The sequence below is a fragment of the Monodelphis domestica genome, chromosome 3, assembly GCF_027887165.1.
Source record: "Monodelphis domestica isolate mMonDom1 chromosome 3, mMonDom1.pri, whole genome shotgun sequence".
In the NCBI taxonomy this organism is placed as follows: Eukaryota; Metazoa; Chordata; class Mammalia; order Didelphimorphia; family Didelphidae; genus Monodelphis; species Monodelphis domestica.
The window spans coordinates 88,286,198-88,307,431 of record NC_077229.1 but is presented as its reverse complement, the minus strand read 5'-3'; the positions used below and the strand labels follow the sequence as shown (position 1 = coordinate 88,307,431).

General features: G+C 36.9%; 1 protein-coding gene across 2 annotated transcripts in view; it reads left to right on the top strand.

Annotated features, from left to right (window-relative positions):
* Nucleotides 1-21,234, top strand: part of VN2R501 (vomeronasal 2 receptor 501) — a 40,846-nt gene that overhangs the window by 11,555 nt on the left and 8,057 nt on the right. For both annotated transcript variants that reach the window (XM_016431265.2, NM_001099557.1), the window contains 2 exons: nt 6,614-6,841; nt 9,986-10,109. In XM_016431265.2, the coding sequence (XP_016286751.2) occupies nt 6,614-6,841; nt 9,986-10,109 (352 nt within the window). The remainder of the gene's footprint in view (nt 1-6,613; nt 6,842-9,985; nt 10,110-21,234) is intronic.

The following is a 21,234-nucleotide window of genomic DNA, read 5'->3' as shown; positions in this document are numbered from 1 at the left end:
TAGAAGATTTTCCTTTCCCCCATAGAATTAGAATTATTTACCTAGAAGAATATTCACAAAATGATGCCACGGGGCTCACCTCTTCCCCCCTAACCAATGCTCTGTTCCCTCCCCCTCCCCACACACACACCTGAGGACATTTCTCCCTTCACCTATCCCTCTGCCCAGCAGCCCAATGGGAGAGTTTCCTCCCTCCTCTGTCTGGGGTGAGGCAGGGGCCTCACATGAGGCATAAAGGTTGCAGTTTGGGCACTTGGTCTCTAAAAGGCTCACGACCAAGAGTATATAGTATAAAATATTGGTTATAACTGGTTTCTGAATACCGTTTTCCACTTTTCCTAGCAGTTTTTGACAAATAATGAGTATTTCTCCAAGACACTTGAATCTTTGTGTCTATCCAACACTAACTTATTATGGTTAGCTTCTTTTAAAACAAAGTTTTAGGTCTATTCCTTTTATTATTTTTCAATTACATGTAGAAACAATTTTCAAGAATTGTTTTCTGACTTTTTGTGATCTAAATTTTTGCCCTTGCTCTTTCCTTTTCCCTCACCCTGAGACAGCAAATAATCTGGTATAATTTATACAAGTATGTTTATGCAATACATACATGAAAGACATATCACATATGCAATAGAAAACTAGTGAAGGAAAAAAGTAAAAAATGATATTCTTCAATCTGTATTCAATTTCCCACAGTTGTTTCTATGGCTATATATAACATTTTTCATTGTGAGTCTCTTGAAGTTGTCTTGGATCCTTTCATTGTTGATAATAGATTAATTCTTCACATTTGATCATTGGACAATATTTCTGTTACTGAGTACAATAACCTTCTGATTCCTCTCAATTCAGTCTGCATCAGTTCATGTAAGCCATCTAGGTTTTTCTGCAATCCTCCAGGTTATCACTTTTTAATAGCAAAATAGTATTCCCTTATAACCATGTACCACAACTTGTTCAACCAATTCCCAACTGATGGGCATCCATTCAGTTTATAATACTTTGCCACTGCAAAGAGGCCCTACAAATATTTTTTACATTTATATCCTTTTGGGGTATAATAAATTTGGGTATAATAAAATAAATAAATAAAAAATAAAAAAAAACCTTTGATTTCTTTTGGATAAAAATATAATAATAGTATTTCTGGGTCAAAGGGTATGCATAGTTTTATGGACCTTTATGTTTGGTTCCAGATTGTTCTCCAGAATGTTTGTATTAGTTCACAGCTCCACCAACAGTGTATGAGAATTTCAATTTTCCCACATCCCCTACAACATCTGTCATTTTCCTTTTTGGTCAGATTAGCCAATCTGCCAAGTATGAGGTGGTATCTCAGAATGTTTTTAATTTGCATTCCTCTAATTAATACTGATTTGGAGTATTTTTCATATGACTATAGTTTTAATTTTTTTATTTGAGAACCACCTATACACATGCTTTACCAATTATCAATTAGAGAATTACATGTATTCTTGTAAATTTGACTCCATTCTCTCTTTGAGAAATGAGGATTTTGTTAGAGATACTTGTTATAAAATACCCCCCCCACACACACACACACAATTTTTTTGTTTTCTTTCTAGTCTTGGTTATATTGGTAAGGTTTGTATAAAACCTTTTTAATTTACTGTAATGGAAATCATTTAATTTACTTCTTACAATGTTCTCTCTGTCTTGTTTGTTCATAAATTATTCCCTTATCTATGGATCTCACAAGTAAACTATTCTGTTTTCCCCTAATTTGTTTATTTATTTCTAGATGATGTGTCCATTTTTAATTTATCTTGTCATATGGTGGGAGATATTGGTATATGACTAGCTTTTGCCATATTGTTTTCCAGTTTCCCCAGTAGTTTTTGCCAAATTGTTTGGACCTTTGGGTTTATTGAATATTAGGTTACTATGGTCATTTACAACTGTGTGTTAATTGCTTTATCTATTCCATTGATCTACTACTTTTTTTCTTAGTGACTACCAGTTTCTTTTGATGATTACTGCTTTATAATACTGTGTGAGATCTAATATAACTAGGCTTATTTCCTTCATATTTTTTTCATTAATTCCCTTGATATTCTTCAGCTTCTGTTCTTCCAGATGGATTTTGTTATTATTTTTCTAACTATATGAAATAATTTTTGACTAGTTTGGTATGGATTTAATAGTAAATTAATTTAGGCAGAATTGTTATTTTTATTATATTGACATGGCCTATGCATAAGTAAATAATGTTTTTCTATTTGTTTCAATCTGATTTTATATGTGTGAAAAATATTTTGTAATTGTGTTCATATAGTTTCTGGGTTTCTTTTAGTAGGCAGACTCCCAGGTAATTTATAGTCTCTACAATTATTTTAAATGGAATTTCTCTTCCTATCTCTTGCTGTTGAATTTTGTTGGTGGTATATAGAAATGCTGATGATTTATGTGGGTTTACTTTATATCCAGCAATTTTTCTAAAGTTGTTGATTATTTCAATTTATTTTTTGGTTGATTGTGTACTCTATATTTGCCATTATATCATCTGCAAAGACTGATAACTTTGTTTCCTCATTGCCTTTTATAATTCTTTTAATTTATTTTTCAGCTGTTATTGCCAGGGTTTCTAGTACAATACTGAATAATAATGGTGATAATGAGCATGCATGCTTGCTTTACTTTTGATCTTATTGAGAAGGCTACTTAGCTTATCTCCATTACAGAAAATGTTTGCTGATGATTTTAGATAGGTGCCATTTATTATTTTAAGAAAAGTTCCATTTAGTCCAATGTTTTATAGTGTTTTTATATTGAATGGGTGTTATATTTTGTCAAAATAATTTTTTTGCATCCATTGAGATAATCATATGGTTTCTACAGGTTTTGTTATTGATATGGTCAATTATGCTGATAGTTTTTCTAATACTGAACTAACCCTGCATATCTGGTATAAAACTTACCTGGTCATGACATAAATATGGTGCAGATACCTAGATTAGATTAATTTATAAACTAAAACCAAATCCAAAACCAAACAAGTAGTAAAATGCAATGTGTGTGACAGGATAGTTACTTAGTGTCAGTAAATTTTATCCGTTTTACATGAGAACAATGAATCTAAGAGTCTTTTTCTCCAATAGCAGTCAGTATAGTTAGCAATACTTGAAAAGGGGCTTTACCAACCAGGGTGAATTCCTTCAGTGTGCTGAGAATTCTTTACATAAACCTTGTCTCCTGAGTCTTGATCTACATTTATGATTGTGTTACATGGAGTTTTATACTAAAGGGAGGGAATGAGACTGAAATAATTAGCATCAGCAAGATATTGAGGTTTGAAAAGGAGTAAACTTCACCTCCTTGAGGTCCCTTCACCTCCCTTTTGCCATCAGAAATTCCAATTACTTTGGCCATTCCTTTGGCCATTCCTCTGATCATTCTTCTAGTCATCCCTCTGTGGTCCCTTATAGTGACTACAGACCCCTTGAGTGTTGTTATGGTTTGAGTTATGATTTACTTCTTTAGAACTATGAGGCCTGCTGGATGTTCAATTATTATTATCCTTCTAACTTCTGTTCCTATTTTCCTGATTCTTCATCCTACAATTAATAGCTACATGGCCTGGCCTACCCCAGAAATAGCATTACATTGATCTTCTATCTGCCAGGAGCCTCACTATTTCTCTCAAAGGGACCATGATTTCCTCAATTGCATTTGTTAAGACAGGAAGTAACATAACCACCTCATTTCCCTTGTCCTGGCCTTCCTTTTTTAAATCATTCTTTTCTGCTCTTTCCCATTCTTCCCTCTCATAGCCTTCAATAATATATATTGCTGTTCTCTTCAACCACTCTATGTCCATACTAGACCAGTCTGGACAGTTCTTCTAAAACTACTCTCTAATTTTGGGGAAAGAGTGATTTTACAAAATGGCTTCTTGTAATATGAGAATATGTCTGTTTTGAGGAATCAAGTCCAAGTTATATAGCTCCTAATTCTACAATCCTGTCATAAAAACAAGTTGGCCTTTCATTGGCCTCCTGATTAATATATTCAAATTTTATCCACTTCTCTGGTCTTGAGGAGCAAAATTTCATATCCCTTAATAAAGAAACCCTGGATTCACATAATTTTATAGAGTCTTCAGATACATTAGGGTGCCATTTTTAAAGGCCATTTTTTCCCCTTTCTCATCTTGAGATTTATTAGTGGCTACAAGGATGGTTTATCTGTCAACTTCAGTTAGTAAAGTAAACATGAGATCCATTATGTCAATCTAGTTTGGGTAATATAAGTCCTAAAAACATTTTCAAATCCCTTAATTACAAGCAAGCATTCATCATCATCAAAGGAAGGTATCCTCTCTATCCATCTATCACTATCCATTCTCTAATGGAATATGAGTTCTTATTGTTACTAAATTTCCTCTATGATCCTGTGTGGGAAATTCACTCAGAGGAAATGGATTCCAAAAGAAAGCCCATTGTATAAAATATTGATTTCATGGGAGGATAAGAATATCCCATGGTACTAATTTTCAGGGTGCCTGTAGTATTACCCATTTTATAAAATTTAAAAAAAATTCCTCAAAGGAGAAAAATGCCCCAAAATCAGGCTTTCTAATCTTACTCAACTTTAAATTGTTTCCTAAAGAGGTCCTGTTTTTAAAAATCTACCTTAAAGTTCCTTTTCAATCTACCACATGCTCTCCATAAATCACCCCAAGCAGTGGTTAATTTAAAGCAAAAAATGGAACTAAAAAAGGAAGTCATCATCTCTCCACACAAATCACACTAATCCCAAACTCTTTGGAACTGAGCTAAAAAGCTTTCCACCTTCTCACTTACATAGGCTAATAATCTAACTTAAATGAGTCCAAGATTGAGATATTACTGATGAGCTGCTGCAAGTTCCTGGAACCCATAACTCCCGAAAAAATTCTATTTTCTACTAAGCTACTTTTGTTTAAAACTGAGAGGGGGACAGTAAAAGAAGAACAGAGGGAAGGAAAGAGAAGGAAAGAAGAAGCTTGTTACCAACTTTGAGTCACCATAATATTATAAATAAAAATTAATCTGGGGGCTTATTCCTAGACTTACAAACATTTATTAGTAAAGAAAAAGAAGCTAGAAAAATGGGGTTATAGCTTTTCTAACTTTAGGTAAAGATCCAATCCTCCATTGTAGCCAGTCTCCAAACCTCTCCCTGTCAGAGATGGCTCAGTGAGATAAGGAAGCAATCACAGAAAGCACCTACAGAGCCAAAAATTCCTTCTTAGACTGGTCCAGATAAAAGAGGGTACTCTTCTTTTCATGCTGGTTTTTCTAAAAGTCCCTGCTCCTTTCAGTCCTGACTCATAGACTGATGGTTTTCAAACATCATGTGACATTATGCCTGAGCTGGTACTGATGCTGGGAAATATGGGACTCAGTGACTTCTATGTCCCACCAGTAGGATCAATGGGATCAAAACTGGGATGGAGGTATTTTACTTCACACAGTAGCCTACAAGTATTGAAATAATCTGGGTGTGAAATGAGATTATGGCAGTATCAGAGGAAAAAAAGGGAGTCTATTTGAGAGATATTGCAAATGATAAACAGACCTTGGCAATAGTTTAGATAATGGCACAAGAGTGTGAAGATAGAATTAACTCTCCCTTTACCTATTTTTAGTTAATCAAATTAAGAACTTAAAACACCTACTTAGTAGCTAGCTAACCATTAGGTAAGAGAGCTCAGAAGTCACTTACTAGTTCACACCCTCAAAGGCCACAAGCACTACCCCACCCTTGGGCAGTGCTAGGCAAATTGGGAGACTGCAATTGGTTCTTGTAAAGAGGGGAAGAGACAGGAAGTGACATGGGAAAAGTGGCATAAAAGAAGAGACCAACATGGTCTGGTCATTCCTTCCTTGGTTTTTGGAGAGACTGGTTCCTTGGAGACCATTCCTGCCTTGGCTTTTGGAGAGACTGGTTCCAGACATTCTTTTGTTGGCTTTTGGAGAGACTCTTCCCTTGGATTCTGCATTGGTGAGTAGAGCTGAAGGGACATGCTTTTCCTTGGAGTCATTCTGCATTGGTGGAACTCTGACTGAAGACACCATTGGGACTTCTGGCTGAGGACTACCAGGAAATCCACATGGAGATTGGGATTGGGGGAAGCCCCTTCCAGGTGCTGAACTGGACTTTACTTCACTGGAAGAGCGCTTAGGAGCCTACCAGCACTGGAGGAGGTTAATAGGCTAGACCAGACTTTGTCTCTTTCCTATATTTTCCATTTTCACTCTCTCTACCTTGTTGTAAATAAAAAATGATAATAGTAATTTTGACTTAGAGGCTAATATTTTATAATTGGTGACTATTTTTATAATTCCCATATTGAGTCAAACCTAAATTTAATTTTTACAAGAGATAATGAGAAATCAAGGGTGAAACTGAAATTATGAATCTTGGGGGATTAGCAACACTCTGGGTTCCAGAAGTTCATTTCTATGAGTCCCACTAGAAAGTCAGATTTGATCACACCTCCAAATAATCCTTCAAAACAGGCCCAGAATCTAAAATAATTCATAGGTTAAAGGGGAGTCCTTCCCTCAGGGACCACACAGTAATGAGACTTTCTCTTCCCTTTCAGCTGCATTCCTTCCTGAAGAACATACAATTCAACAACAGCGCTGGTGACCAGGTGTTTGTGGACGAGAATAGAAGCTCTGAGGCTCAATATGCCATCATGAACTATGTGATGCTTCCTAATAACACTGAGTTTCTGATGAAAGTGGGGCAGTTTATCCCCAAGACTGTACTTGGTCAAGATTTCACAATTTGTGACAAGGCCATAACATGGGCCTGGGGAGCTTCAAAGGTCAGTGCTGATTTTATTCTTCTACACTGGGAACAATTCTTGTTCTATTTGATTTATTGTATATTCCATATATTTATTAATAGAATCCAATGAGTATTTTAAAATAAGATTATACATCTAGATAATAAAAAGGTTTCACAATCCATCTAGTCCATTGCCCTCCATTTTACATATTAGGAATCTGATGCTCACTGATGTTCAGTGATTCATTGAAGGTCATACAGGCAAATGTGGTATTTGTTGGTATTGTTCAGTCATCTAGTTATGCCTGATTCTAAGTGACTTTATGCATAAGTTTTCTTGGAAGTTTGCCATTTCCTCTACCAATGTTTCCCCAGTTTACAGATGAGGAACTGAGGAAACAGGGATCAAATGACTTGCCTGGAGTCACACAGCTAGTAGGTGTCTGAGCTTGAGTTTGAACTCAAATTATCCTAACTCCAGCTCAATTTTTGATCCTAGCAAATTAATGAGTCCAATGTGTTTTAATTTTTTTTCTCCTCAATATGTTTTCCATGTCACTTATTTTTTGCTTCATGTTAACTTGTATTTTCTTTTGTTTTCAATCTTTTGACTTTAAAATAATTTGTCTTGTTGGCTCACGAAGTCACTGATTTCTATTTGTTTTGTTCTCATCTTCAGAGTTTACTGTTTGAGAAAGATTGTGTACTTGTTCCAATCTGTTTATTCTATTTCCAATTCTTTAAAATTCTCTCATTTCTTTTCCAATTATTCCTCTAACACTCTAATTATATTGATAGAACTAATTTTAACTCCTAAAAAAATATCTCACTTTATCTATCCCAGGAATTCTAGTTGAACTTGTGCCAAATTTGTTTTTTCTTCATGGCTTTCTCGTAGAAATTCTGTAGTTCTGTTATTCTAATAAGTTTTGCGTTATTTTAGGATGGCAGGAAGATTCCAAGGTAGGGACATGAAAATATCAGTATTTTTTAAATGGTATGACTTTAAGTGTCTGACTTCTTTCACTTTCTTTTCTCTGAACTGTCTGAACTTTCCATATTTTTGTCCTGGCCTTGGGCTTGAGCAACAGTGGTATGACTCAGCAACTGCCAACAATTTGGGAAGCTCTCCTGGTTCAAAATGACATATCTACAAGCTTCTATTTGATTCTTCAGATACCAGTCTGGGATAGAAACTGGAACTGAGACTCTTCTCAGTACTTGGAATGTGAGCCATAATGTTGTTATTTGTTACTGAACATGTTCTTCTCTTAGTCTAACATTTAGAGCCTCATCTCAACCATTATCCCAGAAAGTTCATCATGGACACCCATCCCTTTCTTATTCCACCCTGGATCTGTAACCTTAAACTTAATGGTGAGGGATAATGCTACCAGAAAGTACCCGTTCCCATCAATTCATCTTGGTATTAGTATAGGACATTCTTGTTCCCTAGTGTACAAGCTCATATGTCATGTTTCTGGTCTGGTGTCTGTGGACTCATCTCTCAACTCATCCTGTGTCAACTTGGTCTAGAAAAATGACTACGAGTTTTTACTTGGATTTTTCAATGAGAATTTGTTCTGATGTATAAACCTTAAAATTTCACAGACTTATGAATGTTAAAAATTTTACTCCACATTGAGGAATCCTCCAATTCCCTACTTGAAATAATTCCCTACCAGATAGTGAGAACTCTACTTGAATGTGAAAACTCCTTGGTATGGGAGTATCCCTACTCCACCCATACTTAAGACTGCTTTAGGGCAGAAAACTCCTTGCTAAACAATGAAAGTACTTGAAAATCATACTTATAAAGGAAAGGAGTTCTTTGAGCCATGCCTGTTTTGGGAATTGATACAATGGGATGCTAGGTGCCTATAAAGGTGGGGAAACTTGTAAACTACTTAGACCTAAAAGGTGAAAATTTACTCAGAGGTTTTCTCTTAATGAAATTAGTCGACACAGTAGCATTCTTTTTCTGATTTACTAAAGAGATTAATCTACTCAGCTGTGAATTCAAAATGGGCTGTCTTTTGGAAAACATCTACAGTGATTGGTAGATGGAAGAACTTGGGGGGGTGACATAGGAGATTTTGCCCTTAAAAATAAGGGCTCAGAGAAGAGCTGGAAGTCAATTCTGAAACATTCAGATGGAGGAGGTCATTCTGAGACATTCAGATTGAGGAGGACTCATTCTGAAACATTCAGATGGAGGAGGGAGCTGGTGAAAGCAACTGAGATGTTGCTGGCCTGGTGTCACTAGAATCCTTGCTTAGGCAGACCTTGTGGTGAGTGTTAAAAGACTGACTGACTGATCTCTCTCTCTTAAGACTCAGGTCTAGGCCATGTTGGCTTAAGGCCCTTCATACTTATTTCCTTTTTCTCTCTTTCTCTCTTTTCTTTAATTCCACATTTGTATTAATTAAAATCTCTATAAAACCCAGTTGAGTTGGGCATATTCATAATTGTTTTCCCTTTCCCTGACTTCACCAATTTTAAATCTCACAGATGCCTTTCTAGATCTGTTTGCAGAGTTGAAGTACACTGTTGTACTCCATTGTTTTCTTTTATTCCACCATCTTGGTTCAGACTAGGAATATATCTTCTTAATTTATTTGGTGCTATCCTCCCACTCTTTTGCATAAGCTAAACTCATTTGGTATTTCTTATAGCTATTTTACCATCTTGCCTCTACCTCTCCAAGGTCCTGTTGTACTTAATCTCCTTTTAGGCATGACAGTTGAGAAATTCTCCAAAATAATAGTAAAACTAAAATTCTCAGCAAAATCTCTTCTCTCTTAAAAGATATTTAAAAGGAAGGGACAATGGAAGAAGCATTTACTAAGAGCCTAATGATTTACAAATATTATCTCATTTTATCCTCCCAACAGACCCGTGAGGTAAGTACTATTATTAATCTCATTGAAACGTTAGTAAACCAAGTTGGACAAAGGTTAAATGAGTTTCCCAGGGCCACACAGCTAATATGTTATGCTGGATTTGAATTCAGGTCTTCATTAGTCCAAACTCAGCATTCTATTTATACTATTTACACTTAGTTGTGTGTGAGAGTGGTTAATGCAGCAGGAGTCACATAGAAGATATTTCTTTTTTCTGTCCAAAACTTCAGTAGTTCTCAGTTAAAGATGTGTATTCTATTTTCCTGCTATTGTCTTAGGTTTCCTATGGAGTATGCAGTGAGAGTTGTGGTCCTGGATTCAGAAAGATCCCTTTGGAGGGAGAGACTGTCTGTTGCTTTTACTGTTCCCCATGCCCAGAAGGGGAGATTTCCAGTCACAAAGGTAAATTTCTGCAGGAAATTCCCTTCACATAGTCCTTGATATAGAAAAAAAAAATCAATAGGTTATTCTTGTACAGAAATTTATAATCCCCAGCAACCACATTGTCTAAGTAAGAGATCATATAAGACCAAGGAAAATCAGATGAATATTCCAAAATAAATATTCATGGAATGGTGTTTTTGATCCCACGATATGCTCTCATTTCTTTGATGAATTTAAAATGCCTTAGTCTAGTTTTGGATATAATTTTTGGTGGCTAAATGTTATGTGTAAACACTGATATATATGTATGTATGTACATATGTGTACACACCTATATATACATATATGTGTGCACACACATATGTAGATACCTATACATATAATCTGGAGTGGTACAATGTTGTGCACAGGGTATAAGATAGTTGGATACAAGGTTCCTTTGGGGATTTTGTCTAAAATAAGGCTTAGGGTAGTCATCCTAGGAAAAAGATTTCCATTCAAGAAGGAAATCAAAGTTGGAAACTGTAATGAGGTAATCTCGGTATCTAAGTGTGTAAAGTGATAAGACTGGGCAATTTAAAGTATAATTTTTCATCTATGATCAATCCGCAAAGGCCATTAGAATAAATTGATTTCATGTTCAAATACAGGATAGCCCACCCCTCCCCACTTTGCTCCAATTGGGATATTTTGTTCTCTTGATGCTATTTGTCCCTCCATCATAAAAACACTTAGGACTGTGATCTGAGAATCCAAGAAATATAGATTTGAGCTGGAGGAGATGAAATTTTGTGGGCTTAGACCATTAGTTTAATAAAGCTTAAATCAAGCACAGGAGCCTGATAGTTACAGAAATAAGGAAAGAGGAGGAGAACAGTTAAATTTTCCCGTCACTTTTTCTTTTTCAAAATAAGTGATATCATCTAGCAGCCTTTGTAGGTCACAGCTACTCTATCAGTGTTCTTTCCTTCTCTCTTCTCCCTCTCTCTGTCTGTTTCTGAATCTATTGCTGTGTCTGTCCCTCTCTGTCTCTGCCTCTGTCTCTCTGGTTCTCTTTTTTCTCTTTCTTTTTTGCCCTTATTTGTAAAAGCCCCACAGGGAAGGGGGAGGGCAGGACTGGGACCAGAGTTCCCCAGGTAAGGGTCAGGGAAAATAATGAGAGAATACAAAGATTGGAGTCAGAAGGGTCTCACTGTGCTGATGGAAGATGAGTACAAGTTTATTACAAGCTATAACATCTTTTAAAGCTACAGATAATGAAAGCATTCCTCTGAGAAAAATCCTTGGGAATGTGCTGAGAAGAGTCCTTGGGAAAGTGCAACAAGAATGATGCAGAATAAGGATTTCATGAATTAGGGTAAGATAATGGTTCCAAGAAATGTAGATAGGTACCTGGGGCAAGATAATGATTCAAGCACCTTCCAGAGTTCATGGAATAGTCAGCAACAACATGTATTACTATGAGAGGCTTAAAGAAGGGGAAAGAGAGGATACTTGACCCGTTTTCAGACAGACTCTGAGTTATCAACCTCTTGACAAGAGCATTTCAAATCTTTATCTTAGATGGACTCCAAGTTATCAACCTCTGACACTTATTTGCCTCCCTTTCTTTCTTCTTGTCTATCTCTCAATTTCTTAGTCTCTCTGTTCCCACCACCCCTCACTCTCTACCTTTGCTACCATCATGCACGATCCATAACAAAATCAAACTCTGACTTAACTTTGCATGTTTCTTTAACTGTAGTTTTCTACAATTGGATTTGTCTATCCACAACTAAGCAAATTTATATACCAGGACAGTGAGAAAAATAGGACTTTATCTCCAGGACTAAATTCCAATAATTCATAATGTTAAGTATTAGAAAATTTGAATTTCTGCCCACAGAGAATAAGTCTGAATGCCCAGTTACACCTGGGAACAAGGAGGATTTAGTTGGGGGTTCTCAACAATGGAATGCATTAGTTCTGCTTTGGAATTAACTTAACAATAAAGTATGTATTACAATGCCACTTTATTGATTGTTGACTACTGCCTAAAGCAAGGTATGTATGCTCTCCAAGGGCATTTACTAACTTGATTGGGAGGTCTAGTCCCTCTACTAAATTTCAGAAGTATTTCATGGAGTTAAGATTCTTTAGTCACATCTATGAATATTTTGACTATATTGTACTGTTTTCATCTAGCTCTGGACCTTTACAGAGCTTTCTAATAGAGAGGTAAAATCCTTCAAAAGAATTTGGCTTCTCTGTCCATATATTCCAGAAAAATTTGGCAAATACTGTTTATTTCCCAGGTTATGGCATTGATTTAGAAAGGCAACCCACATAGTTTGTTTATCAATATATATGTCTGGAACAGATAGTTCAGTGGATGGGTAAAGCACAGAATTGAGAAAGAGCAGCCTATAATGTATATGGGAAATTGCAACTCTTCCTTCTGATGCCAAGCTTATTCCAGAAATGTAGGCTGATCTTATAAGAGTCAACCTTCTTACAGTGATATTTTCTGTCTGTGAGATATGGAGTAGAACAATTTGTAAAAAAAACTGAAACTGAAAATTACTCAAAAAGCAAATGGGAGGCACATAATGAATATAAATTGATATTGTATCATATAACCAATAAGGTCATTAAAACAAGAATAAAATTACAAGATATATGAAAGTAAATAATTCAGGATAGGAAGAGATGAGATGGTAATAAGGTGACGGTGAAGAATGAGAAGTAGTCGGCCAAACTGTTCTTTGGAACGTTCAATTCAGGAATTAGTGAGGAAGGCCTTCAAAAATTGGACTGATCTCTAGCCTCAAAAACTTGTGGGAGGACAAAGGGAAGAGTCTTGCAGGTTGGGTAGCCAGAAATGAACTGTGATCATCAGCAATGAAAAGCAAATGCAAATCAATGAGCCCACTGATGCATCTGAGTATTTGATGGTTGGAGACAGTGAAGCTGATTAAAAGGAAAAGAACTTTTTTTCAATGTAGTCAGATCAGGAAGATTGATGGTGAACATGGAGATTGAGTTAAGGAGATACAAGTGTCAATGTCTGACTTTGAATATTGTGTATAATTCTGATTTAAGATGTGAGTGGGCAAGGAAATTTTTAATTCTTGTGGGTACAATGGACACTGATTCATAGTTCTCATTCTTTTCTCTGACTGATGAGTCTGATTTCAGAAGAATATCTTCTCATAAATAAACGAATTCTGAAATTTATCAGGGTCTTCAGAGATCATGTTTTCTAGATGCTTTATTTCATACATGAAACAAAAAGCAATTACATGCTTCTGCAAAGTTCTCCATGGGCGAACCAAAGACTGATCCCCATATCTTCTGATTAACAGTCCAATCTTTTTCCTTTCTGCCTCATGGTTAAGCATATATATTGTAAACCTTAAAATTTCTTAGACTTATAAATGTTGGAAATTTCACCATTGGGAAATTTCATACTTGGAAAATTTCTTACTGATAGTGTATTGGAATGTGAACCCCATTGGCATGGGAGGTTCCTTCTCCTCCCTTCTTAAGATTACTTTAGGACAGAAACCTTTTGCTGAACAATGGAAAGGGCTTTGACCTATGCTTAAGCATAGAACAGGAAGTTCTTTGAGTCATGATTGATTTTAGAATTGATACAATGGAGATACTTGGAATGACAGAACTAGGTCTTGGAAATTGCAATATCCACCCTACTCAATCCTAACAGGATTTAGGAAGGGCTGCAGCATAGATCAAAATTTAATTATTCCAATCTCTACTCTACTCAGGGTAACAGGATTTAGGAAGGGCTGTAGCAAAAGATCAAGATTTAATTATTTGAGAATATGACCTTCAACAGACATGTGCAAAGCCACAGACCTCTGGGCTGTCCTGGGTTAAGCTAGAGCCACCATTGGCACAGGGAAAATGATGGACAGTGATTGGTAGATGTGAGAACTGAGGGGAGGGAACTTGGATGGTTTCCTTAAAAATAGAGGGGTCTGAGGACTGAGAGGGGGGTTGGAGAGTTTGGGCTCTGAGTGGTTGGAGAGGTGCTCTGAGAAGCTTGCTCTGAAGGAAGCTGAAGGTGGGGGCCTCTGAGACTGTTTCTCCATTTTGGTCACGTGAGTAATAGGGACTGATCTCTTTTCTTTGCCCCAGCTATCTAAGGGCTTGAGCCTTTTGGCCCAGCCTAAACAGAAGGGGTATTTAAGCCCTATTCCCTTCTCTCCCCTTTCTCTCTCCCTCTCTCTCTCTATCTCTAATTCCTTTCTTCCTCCTGTTTGTTTTAATTAAACTCTATAAAAGATTGACGGCTGACTTGAGTTTTCATTTAGGAATTACATAGCTGAATTCCTTGGTGACCTTAAATTAATCTATATCAGTCTTTTAAAGTGATTTCCTTGTCACAATATCAAGATTGATCCAGATAATTACACAGAAGAGTTAGACTTGCAAGAGAATACTAAAAAAGCAATAGGCTTTTAATTTTTGGATTTAAGCCAATATAAAATATGGTAGTCTAAGGGCTGGGACTAGACCTGTGATTTCATTGCTAAAGAGAATTCCTGAATTAGGAACTGCCTTCAACAATGTAAATCAGCAATCTATCTGAACCTTATTGTTTTAGAGTTTCCTAGAGCATTGAGGGATTAAGTGGCTTCCACCAGATTGCCAGAGTATAAGCATTAAAAGTATGACTTAAACCCAGCTCTTCCTAGCTTTGTAATTAGCTCTTCATTAATTTCACCATACTACACATAGGGCAACATCAGAAAATGAATACACTCAGGAAATTAAGGAATTATTCACAATTAAAATGGGTAAATATATACTTTGGCCAACCTTCTAATTAAGGGGTCACTATATCATCTCATCTTGGAAGAAGACTGGGTGTACCCATGACTCATCCAATGGCATTGCATTTGAACCTTGCTTTAGATTGTTTTCAAGCCAAATTGGTAGAGAAAAGATTAAAGTAAAGAAAAGCATGAGTTTGTGAGGAATTCCTAGAAGATTCTACTGACTTGGTATGGGACAAATGGATTTCTCCTCTGCAATGAGGGTAGTTTCTTGATTAAGTGATGATGATGATAAAATTATAATAATCATTACTTATATAATGCTTCAATTTTATGCTTTATATATGTTATCTTATTTTAACCTTTTAATAACCCCATAAGATAAATGCTATTATTATCCTCATTTTGTAAAGGGTGAATATTATGGTTGAGACTGAAAAAAATCTAAATTTAAATGGTCGCTAAGGGAAATCTCAAATAATAAAATACCAAAGTCAGCTGCCAAATTTTTATGGCGATTTAATTACGACAGGAGGAAGAAAATATTATAAGGGGAGAGAGAGGGAGAGAAGGAAAGAGGGAGAGAGGGAAAGGAGTTTAACTCAGAACCACACTGGCTCAGGCTGAGCCAAAGTGGTCATTAAGGCCTTGGAAAGCCAAGGTAGAGAAAGGGGTCAGTCCTTATCACTCACATGACCAGTCTGAAGGAAAGCTATCTGTGGGGCTCCTCCAAGCTCAAGGTCCAGGATCAAATGGAACTCTAGCCATCTCCACAGGAAGTCCCGAGAACTCCCGAAGCTGTTCACTACCTCACTTCCTGCATCTCACATGTGCCAATGGTGGCTCAAGCTTGACTTAGGACAGCCCAGAGGTCTGTCCTTTTTTTGCACATGTCTTTTGAAGGCCATTTTCTCAGATAATTAAATCTTGAGTTTAATGCAGACCTTTCAAAATCTTGTTACACTGAGTAGGGTGGAGAATGTGGGTTTCCAAGACCTGATTCTGTTATTCCAAGTATCTCTATTGTTATTGATCAGGAAATAGCTAAATAAGATCTTCTAAAGAATGGTCTGATTAGGGTGGAATAGTTTTGAAATTCACAATTTCACTAATATGGAAACAAACATAAACAAAGGTAAAGTGACTTGCCAAAGATCACGTGATTAGTAAGCATCTGAGGTAAAATTTCAATTTGGACTTTTGTTGTTGCAAGCCCTTTTCTTTGTTGTTACCTACTTATTTATACTACATTTTAAAAAAACTGGGGCAATAGGTGTTGAAGTAGATATGGTGCCAGGTCTCAAATCATGGATGACTCATCTTCCTGAGTTTGAATCTTCCCTCAAACACTTCTTAGCTGTGTAACCCTGGGGAAGTCACTTAAACATATTTGTCTATTTCCTCATCTATAAAATGAATTTAAGAAGGAAATGGCAAACCATTCCAGTGTTTTTCCCAAGAAAACCTCAAATGAGGTCACAAAAAGTGTGACACAGATGAAATGACTAAACAACAATAATAAAATATAGCATTTGTAAACCTTAAAATTTCTTAGACTTATAAATGTTGGAAATTTCACCATTGGGAAATTTCATACTTGAAAAATTTCCTACTGATAGTCTATTGGAATGTGAACCCCATTGGCATGGGAGGGTCCTTCTCTTCCCTACTTAAGATTACTTTAGGACAGAAACCTTTTGCTGAACAATGGAAAGGGCTTTGACCTATGCTTAAGCATAGAACAGGAAGTTCTTTGAGTCATGATTGATTTTAGAATTGATACAATAGAGATACTTGGAATGACAGAACCAGGTCTTGGAACTTCCAATCTCCACCCTGCTCAGGGTAACAGGATTTAGGAAGGGCTGCAGCAAAAGATCAAGATTTAATTATTTGAGAATATGACCTTCAACAGACATGTGCAAAGGGGCAGACCTCTGGGCGGTCCTAGGTTAAGCTAGAGCCACCATTGGCACAGGGAAGACATGGACAGTGATTGGTAGATGTGAGAACTGAGGGGAGGGAACTTGGATGGTTTCCTTAAAGATAGAGGGGTCTGAGGACTGAGGGGAGGTTGGAGAGTTTTTGCTCTGAGAGGTTGTGCTCTGAGAAGCTTGCTCTGAAGGAAGCTGGAGGTGGAGGCCCCTGAGACTGTTTCTCCATTTTGGTCATGTGAGTGATAGGGACTGATCTCTTTTCTTTGCCTCAGCTATCTAAGGCTTGGGCCTTTTGGCCCAGCCTGAACAGAGGGGGTATTTAAGCCCTATTCCCTTCTCTCTCTCTCTCTCTCATACTTTTCTTCCTCCTGTTTGTAATTAAACTCCATAAAAGGTTGACTGCTGACTTGAGTTTTCATTAAGGAACTACATAGCTGAATTCCTTGGCAACCTTAAATTAATATATATCAGTCTTTTAAAGTGATTTCCTTGTCACACATTTCAATAGGGATTTTAACATCACAAGAAGTCAAATTCATTTGAATTTTCACTTCTGATGTCATAGAGACAAATCAAAGTTTTGTTTGTGTAAATCTTGAAATTTCTCAGACTTGTGAATGTTAAAAATTTCCACATTGAGGAATCCTCCATTGGAACAAATTCCCTACTAGGGAACAACTGCCTAAATTAAGATTAAGACAAACCTGGGGAAAGTTCTGGCCTTGTCCTTCTCTCCACGTGTTTACTTTAGAAATATGTGGTTACAGCCAGGTCACAACATACTTAACAACTGGCTATTCAGCTCCATGACCAACCTTGTAAAATTTGCATTCTTTTTCTCTCTAAAATTTCTCATACCGTAGGATTTATGGCAAAATATAATCAACGCAGTACTCCCCCTTGGGATTTTAATTGTTATAGCTGTAATATGGTATTTCTTTACAAAACCCACTTCTCAGTCAAACCAACCAAGTGTTCCTTCTACTACTCAACAATATGCAGAACTAAATACTCGGCTTGAGCTTATAGAGGAAGGTCAAGGAGAGATTGTAGCTTTTATGAGAAGCATTAAAAGAGAATTAAGAACATTATCAGAAACTCTGGACACAGCTCCTCCTGCCAACTCGACCTTAGAACCCCCTGCTTCTAACAAACCCACCCCTCCCCCTGCCCCGTTGGCCTCAGAAAACCCACCCACTCCTCCCACTGCTCATGCTTCCGACCCAACACAATCAACTCTAAGCTCACACCCCACCCATGCTTCTGACCCAACACAATCAACTCTAAGTTCACACCCTACCCATACTTCTGATACTGATTCCTCCAATTCAAACACCTCTGTATCCTTTCACACTTCTTCCTTGGCTCCTCCTTCTCCTCCTACACAATCTACTTTAAGTTCACATTCCAACCTAAATTCACACCGTACCCCTGATTTTTTTGGCACTATGGGACAACAACAAACCCTTCCTTTTAATGTGCCCACCTCTTCTATTTCTCAGACTTACCCAATTGAAAATGGAGCAAGAAGCCTAGAAATAGGAATACCAAATAACTTAGATAGCTTATTTCCTTTAAGGGAAGTACCCACTTTTAATAAGAATGGAAACTTGGTATCTGTAAGACATCATACACCTTTTACCCTTGAGGATTTAAAAAAATTGAAGCAAGATATGCCATAATTTGAGGATGAACCAATATTAATTATAAAAAAATTAGAGAACATATTCAGAACTTTTGACCCAACTTGGTTGGATGTTGAGAATATATTAGAAGAATTATTAACAAAGAGAGAGAAAAATAATATCGTCTCTCTGGCTAAACGAGGTAGAAAAGGACATTATTGGCCAACTGAAGATCCACATTGGAACCCCAATGTTGAACTAGATTACACAAAACTAAACCAGGCCAGAGAAGCATTATTGACAGCCATGAGAGCTTGCTCTGATAGACCTGAAAAATGGTCAAAATTTGAAAAAACCTGACAACATATTGATGAAACACCCTCCCAGTTTATGGACAGACTTATTGACGTAGGGAATACATATATGGACCTTGATTTATCCAGAGAAAGAGACATTAGACAAATACGTAGGCAATTTGTTAAGAATTGTTGTTCAGTGGTAAAAGACTACATTAGAATTAGCTGTCCTAATTGGGACTCTATGGACCTCGATGAACTAAGGAGAGTAGCAACCTATGTTTATAAAGGTTGTGTAAAAAGACCTGAGGAAGACAATACATCAGTGGAAGATTTAAAGAAAGAAATTGAAATGTTAAAGAGACAATTGAAAAATAAGGGAGAGACTATAGCCCCTTTGCGAGAATTCACAAATAAATCAATAACTTGCCACTTCTGTGAGAAGAAGGGCCACAAAATGATGGAATGTAGAACCTTTCTTAAGATGATTGGAAGGAATACACAGTTTAATAATAGCTTTAGAAATAACTATAGAAATGATGATAATGGTCATAGAAACCAGAACAACTATAATGATGATAATGGTCATAGAAACCAGAATTTTAGAAATTCTAGAAATTATAATGATGATTATGGAAATAACTATAATGAATATAGAAATAAGAACTTTAGAAACCAAAATTATAGAAATAGGAATTGGGAAAATAATGACAATGCTCCAAATGAAGAAAATGATAATACCCAACAACAAAATATAAGAAATGGAGCTCATCAAAAAAATAGTCGAGGTGCCCTTCAGGAGGGTGCGTGCCAAGGAATATCCCAAACACAATGATGGTGTCTGGGGGGGAGCTGGGGCACAGGAATCAGAGGATACAACCTTTGATTTTCCAGACCCTGATGTCCTACTACCCGTTGTCCCTATCCACTTCCCTCCCCATACTAATGAACCCCATGTTACCTTAAAGGTGGGTAACACTTATTATGATTGTCTATTAGACACTGGAGCTACCAGGTCTGTATTGAAGAATGTACCAGATTTAAATTGTTATTCTATTGACTCACAAAGTGTAGTGGGAGTATCAGGAATACCTCAAAGAGTTAAAAAACTTCTCCCTAGAATGGTGTCTGTCGGACCCTTAGAGGTACAACATTCTTTCCTTTTGATGCCTGACTCCCCTTTAAATTTGCTGGGGAGAGACCTTCTATGCAAATCAGAGACACAATAACTTGTTCACCAGATGGTTCTTTATCATTGGAAGTACCAGAGGAATCTTTAAATTTACTCCCTGTACTTCTCTCAGAGAGCCAGGAGGGAAAAGAGCCTCCCACTTTTGAAATACCTATGGATATACCAGAGTTTCTTTGGGCCACATCTTCTTCCAATGTAGGCTTACTTAAATCTGTTGTTCCTGGGCAGATAAAAACTAAATCTAGCCCACCTCCTTCCATCCCTCAGTATCCCCTCTCAAAGGAGGCAATTGAGGGTATTACACCAGTTATTAACTCATTAATAGAACAGGGAATAATAATCCCTTGCAAATCTGAATACAACACGCCCATCCTGCCAGTTAAAAAACTAAAAAGAGGGCCCAATGGCAAGCACCTCTATAGATTCGTACAGGATCTGAGGGCAGTGAATAATCATGTTATAAAGAGACACTCTGTAGTTTCTAACATAAATACTATTTTTTCCTCTATTCCTAGCACAGCTACATACTTTACAGTAGTAGACTTGTGTTCAGCTTTCTTTTCCATACCTATACATGAGAACTCCAGGCATATTTTTGCTTTTACCTGGAAGGGCTCACAATATTCATGGAGTTGGCTGCCACAGGGTTATGTGGAAAGTCCGAGTTTATTTGAGCAAATTTTGAGCCAAGACACAGACAATATAACATTTAAAAATAGTAAATTAATCAAATATGTAGATGATCTACTCTTGGCTTCAACAGATGCAAAAACATGTCAAGAAGATAGCAAACACCTTCTTTTGGAATTGTACAAAAGAGGACATAAAATCTTGAAGGATAAAGTTCAGTGGTGTCTCCCTAAAGTAGAATATTTGGGATTCATCCTGTCTGTGGGTGCTTGTTATATTTCTCCAAAACGAATTGAGAATATTCAAAATTTAAGTGCTCCTACTACTAAGAAACAGTTGAGAGCAATTTTAGGAGCAACAGGGTTTTGCAGACAATGGATTCCTTGCTATGGGGAAATTACTAAACCCCTTATAACATTAACAAAGGATTCGGTTCCTGAACCCCTCAAATTAGAGCCTGAACACTTGTCAGCTCTATCAGATCTAAAAAAGGCTATCATGTCTGCCCCTGCTCTAGGCATCCCAGATTACAGCAAGCCATTTACTTTGTATGTGCATGAGCGAAGAGGAGTAGCTTCTGGTGTGTTAACTCAGACTTTGGGACCTTCTCAATGCCCAATTGGTTATTATTCTGCTAAATTGGACCCAGTAGCAACAGGAGCACCACCATGTCTTAGAGGAG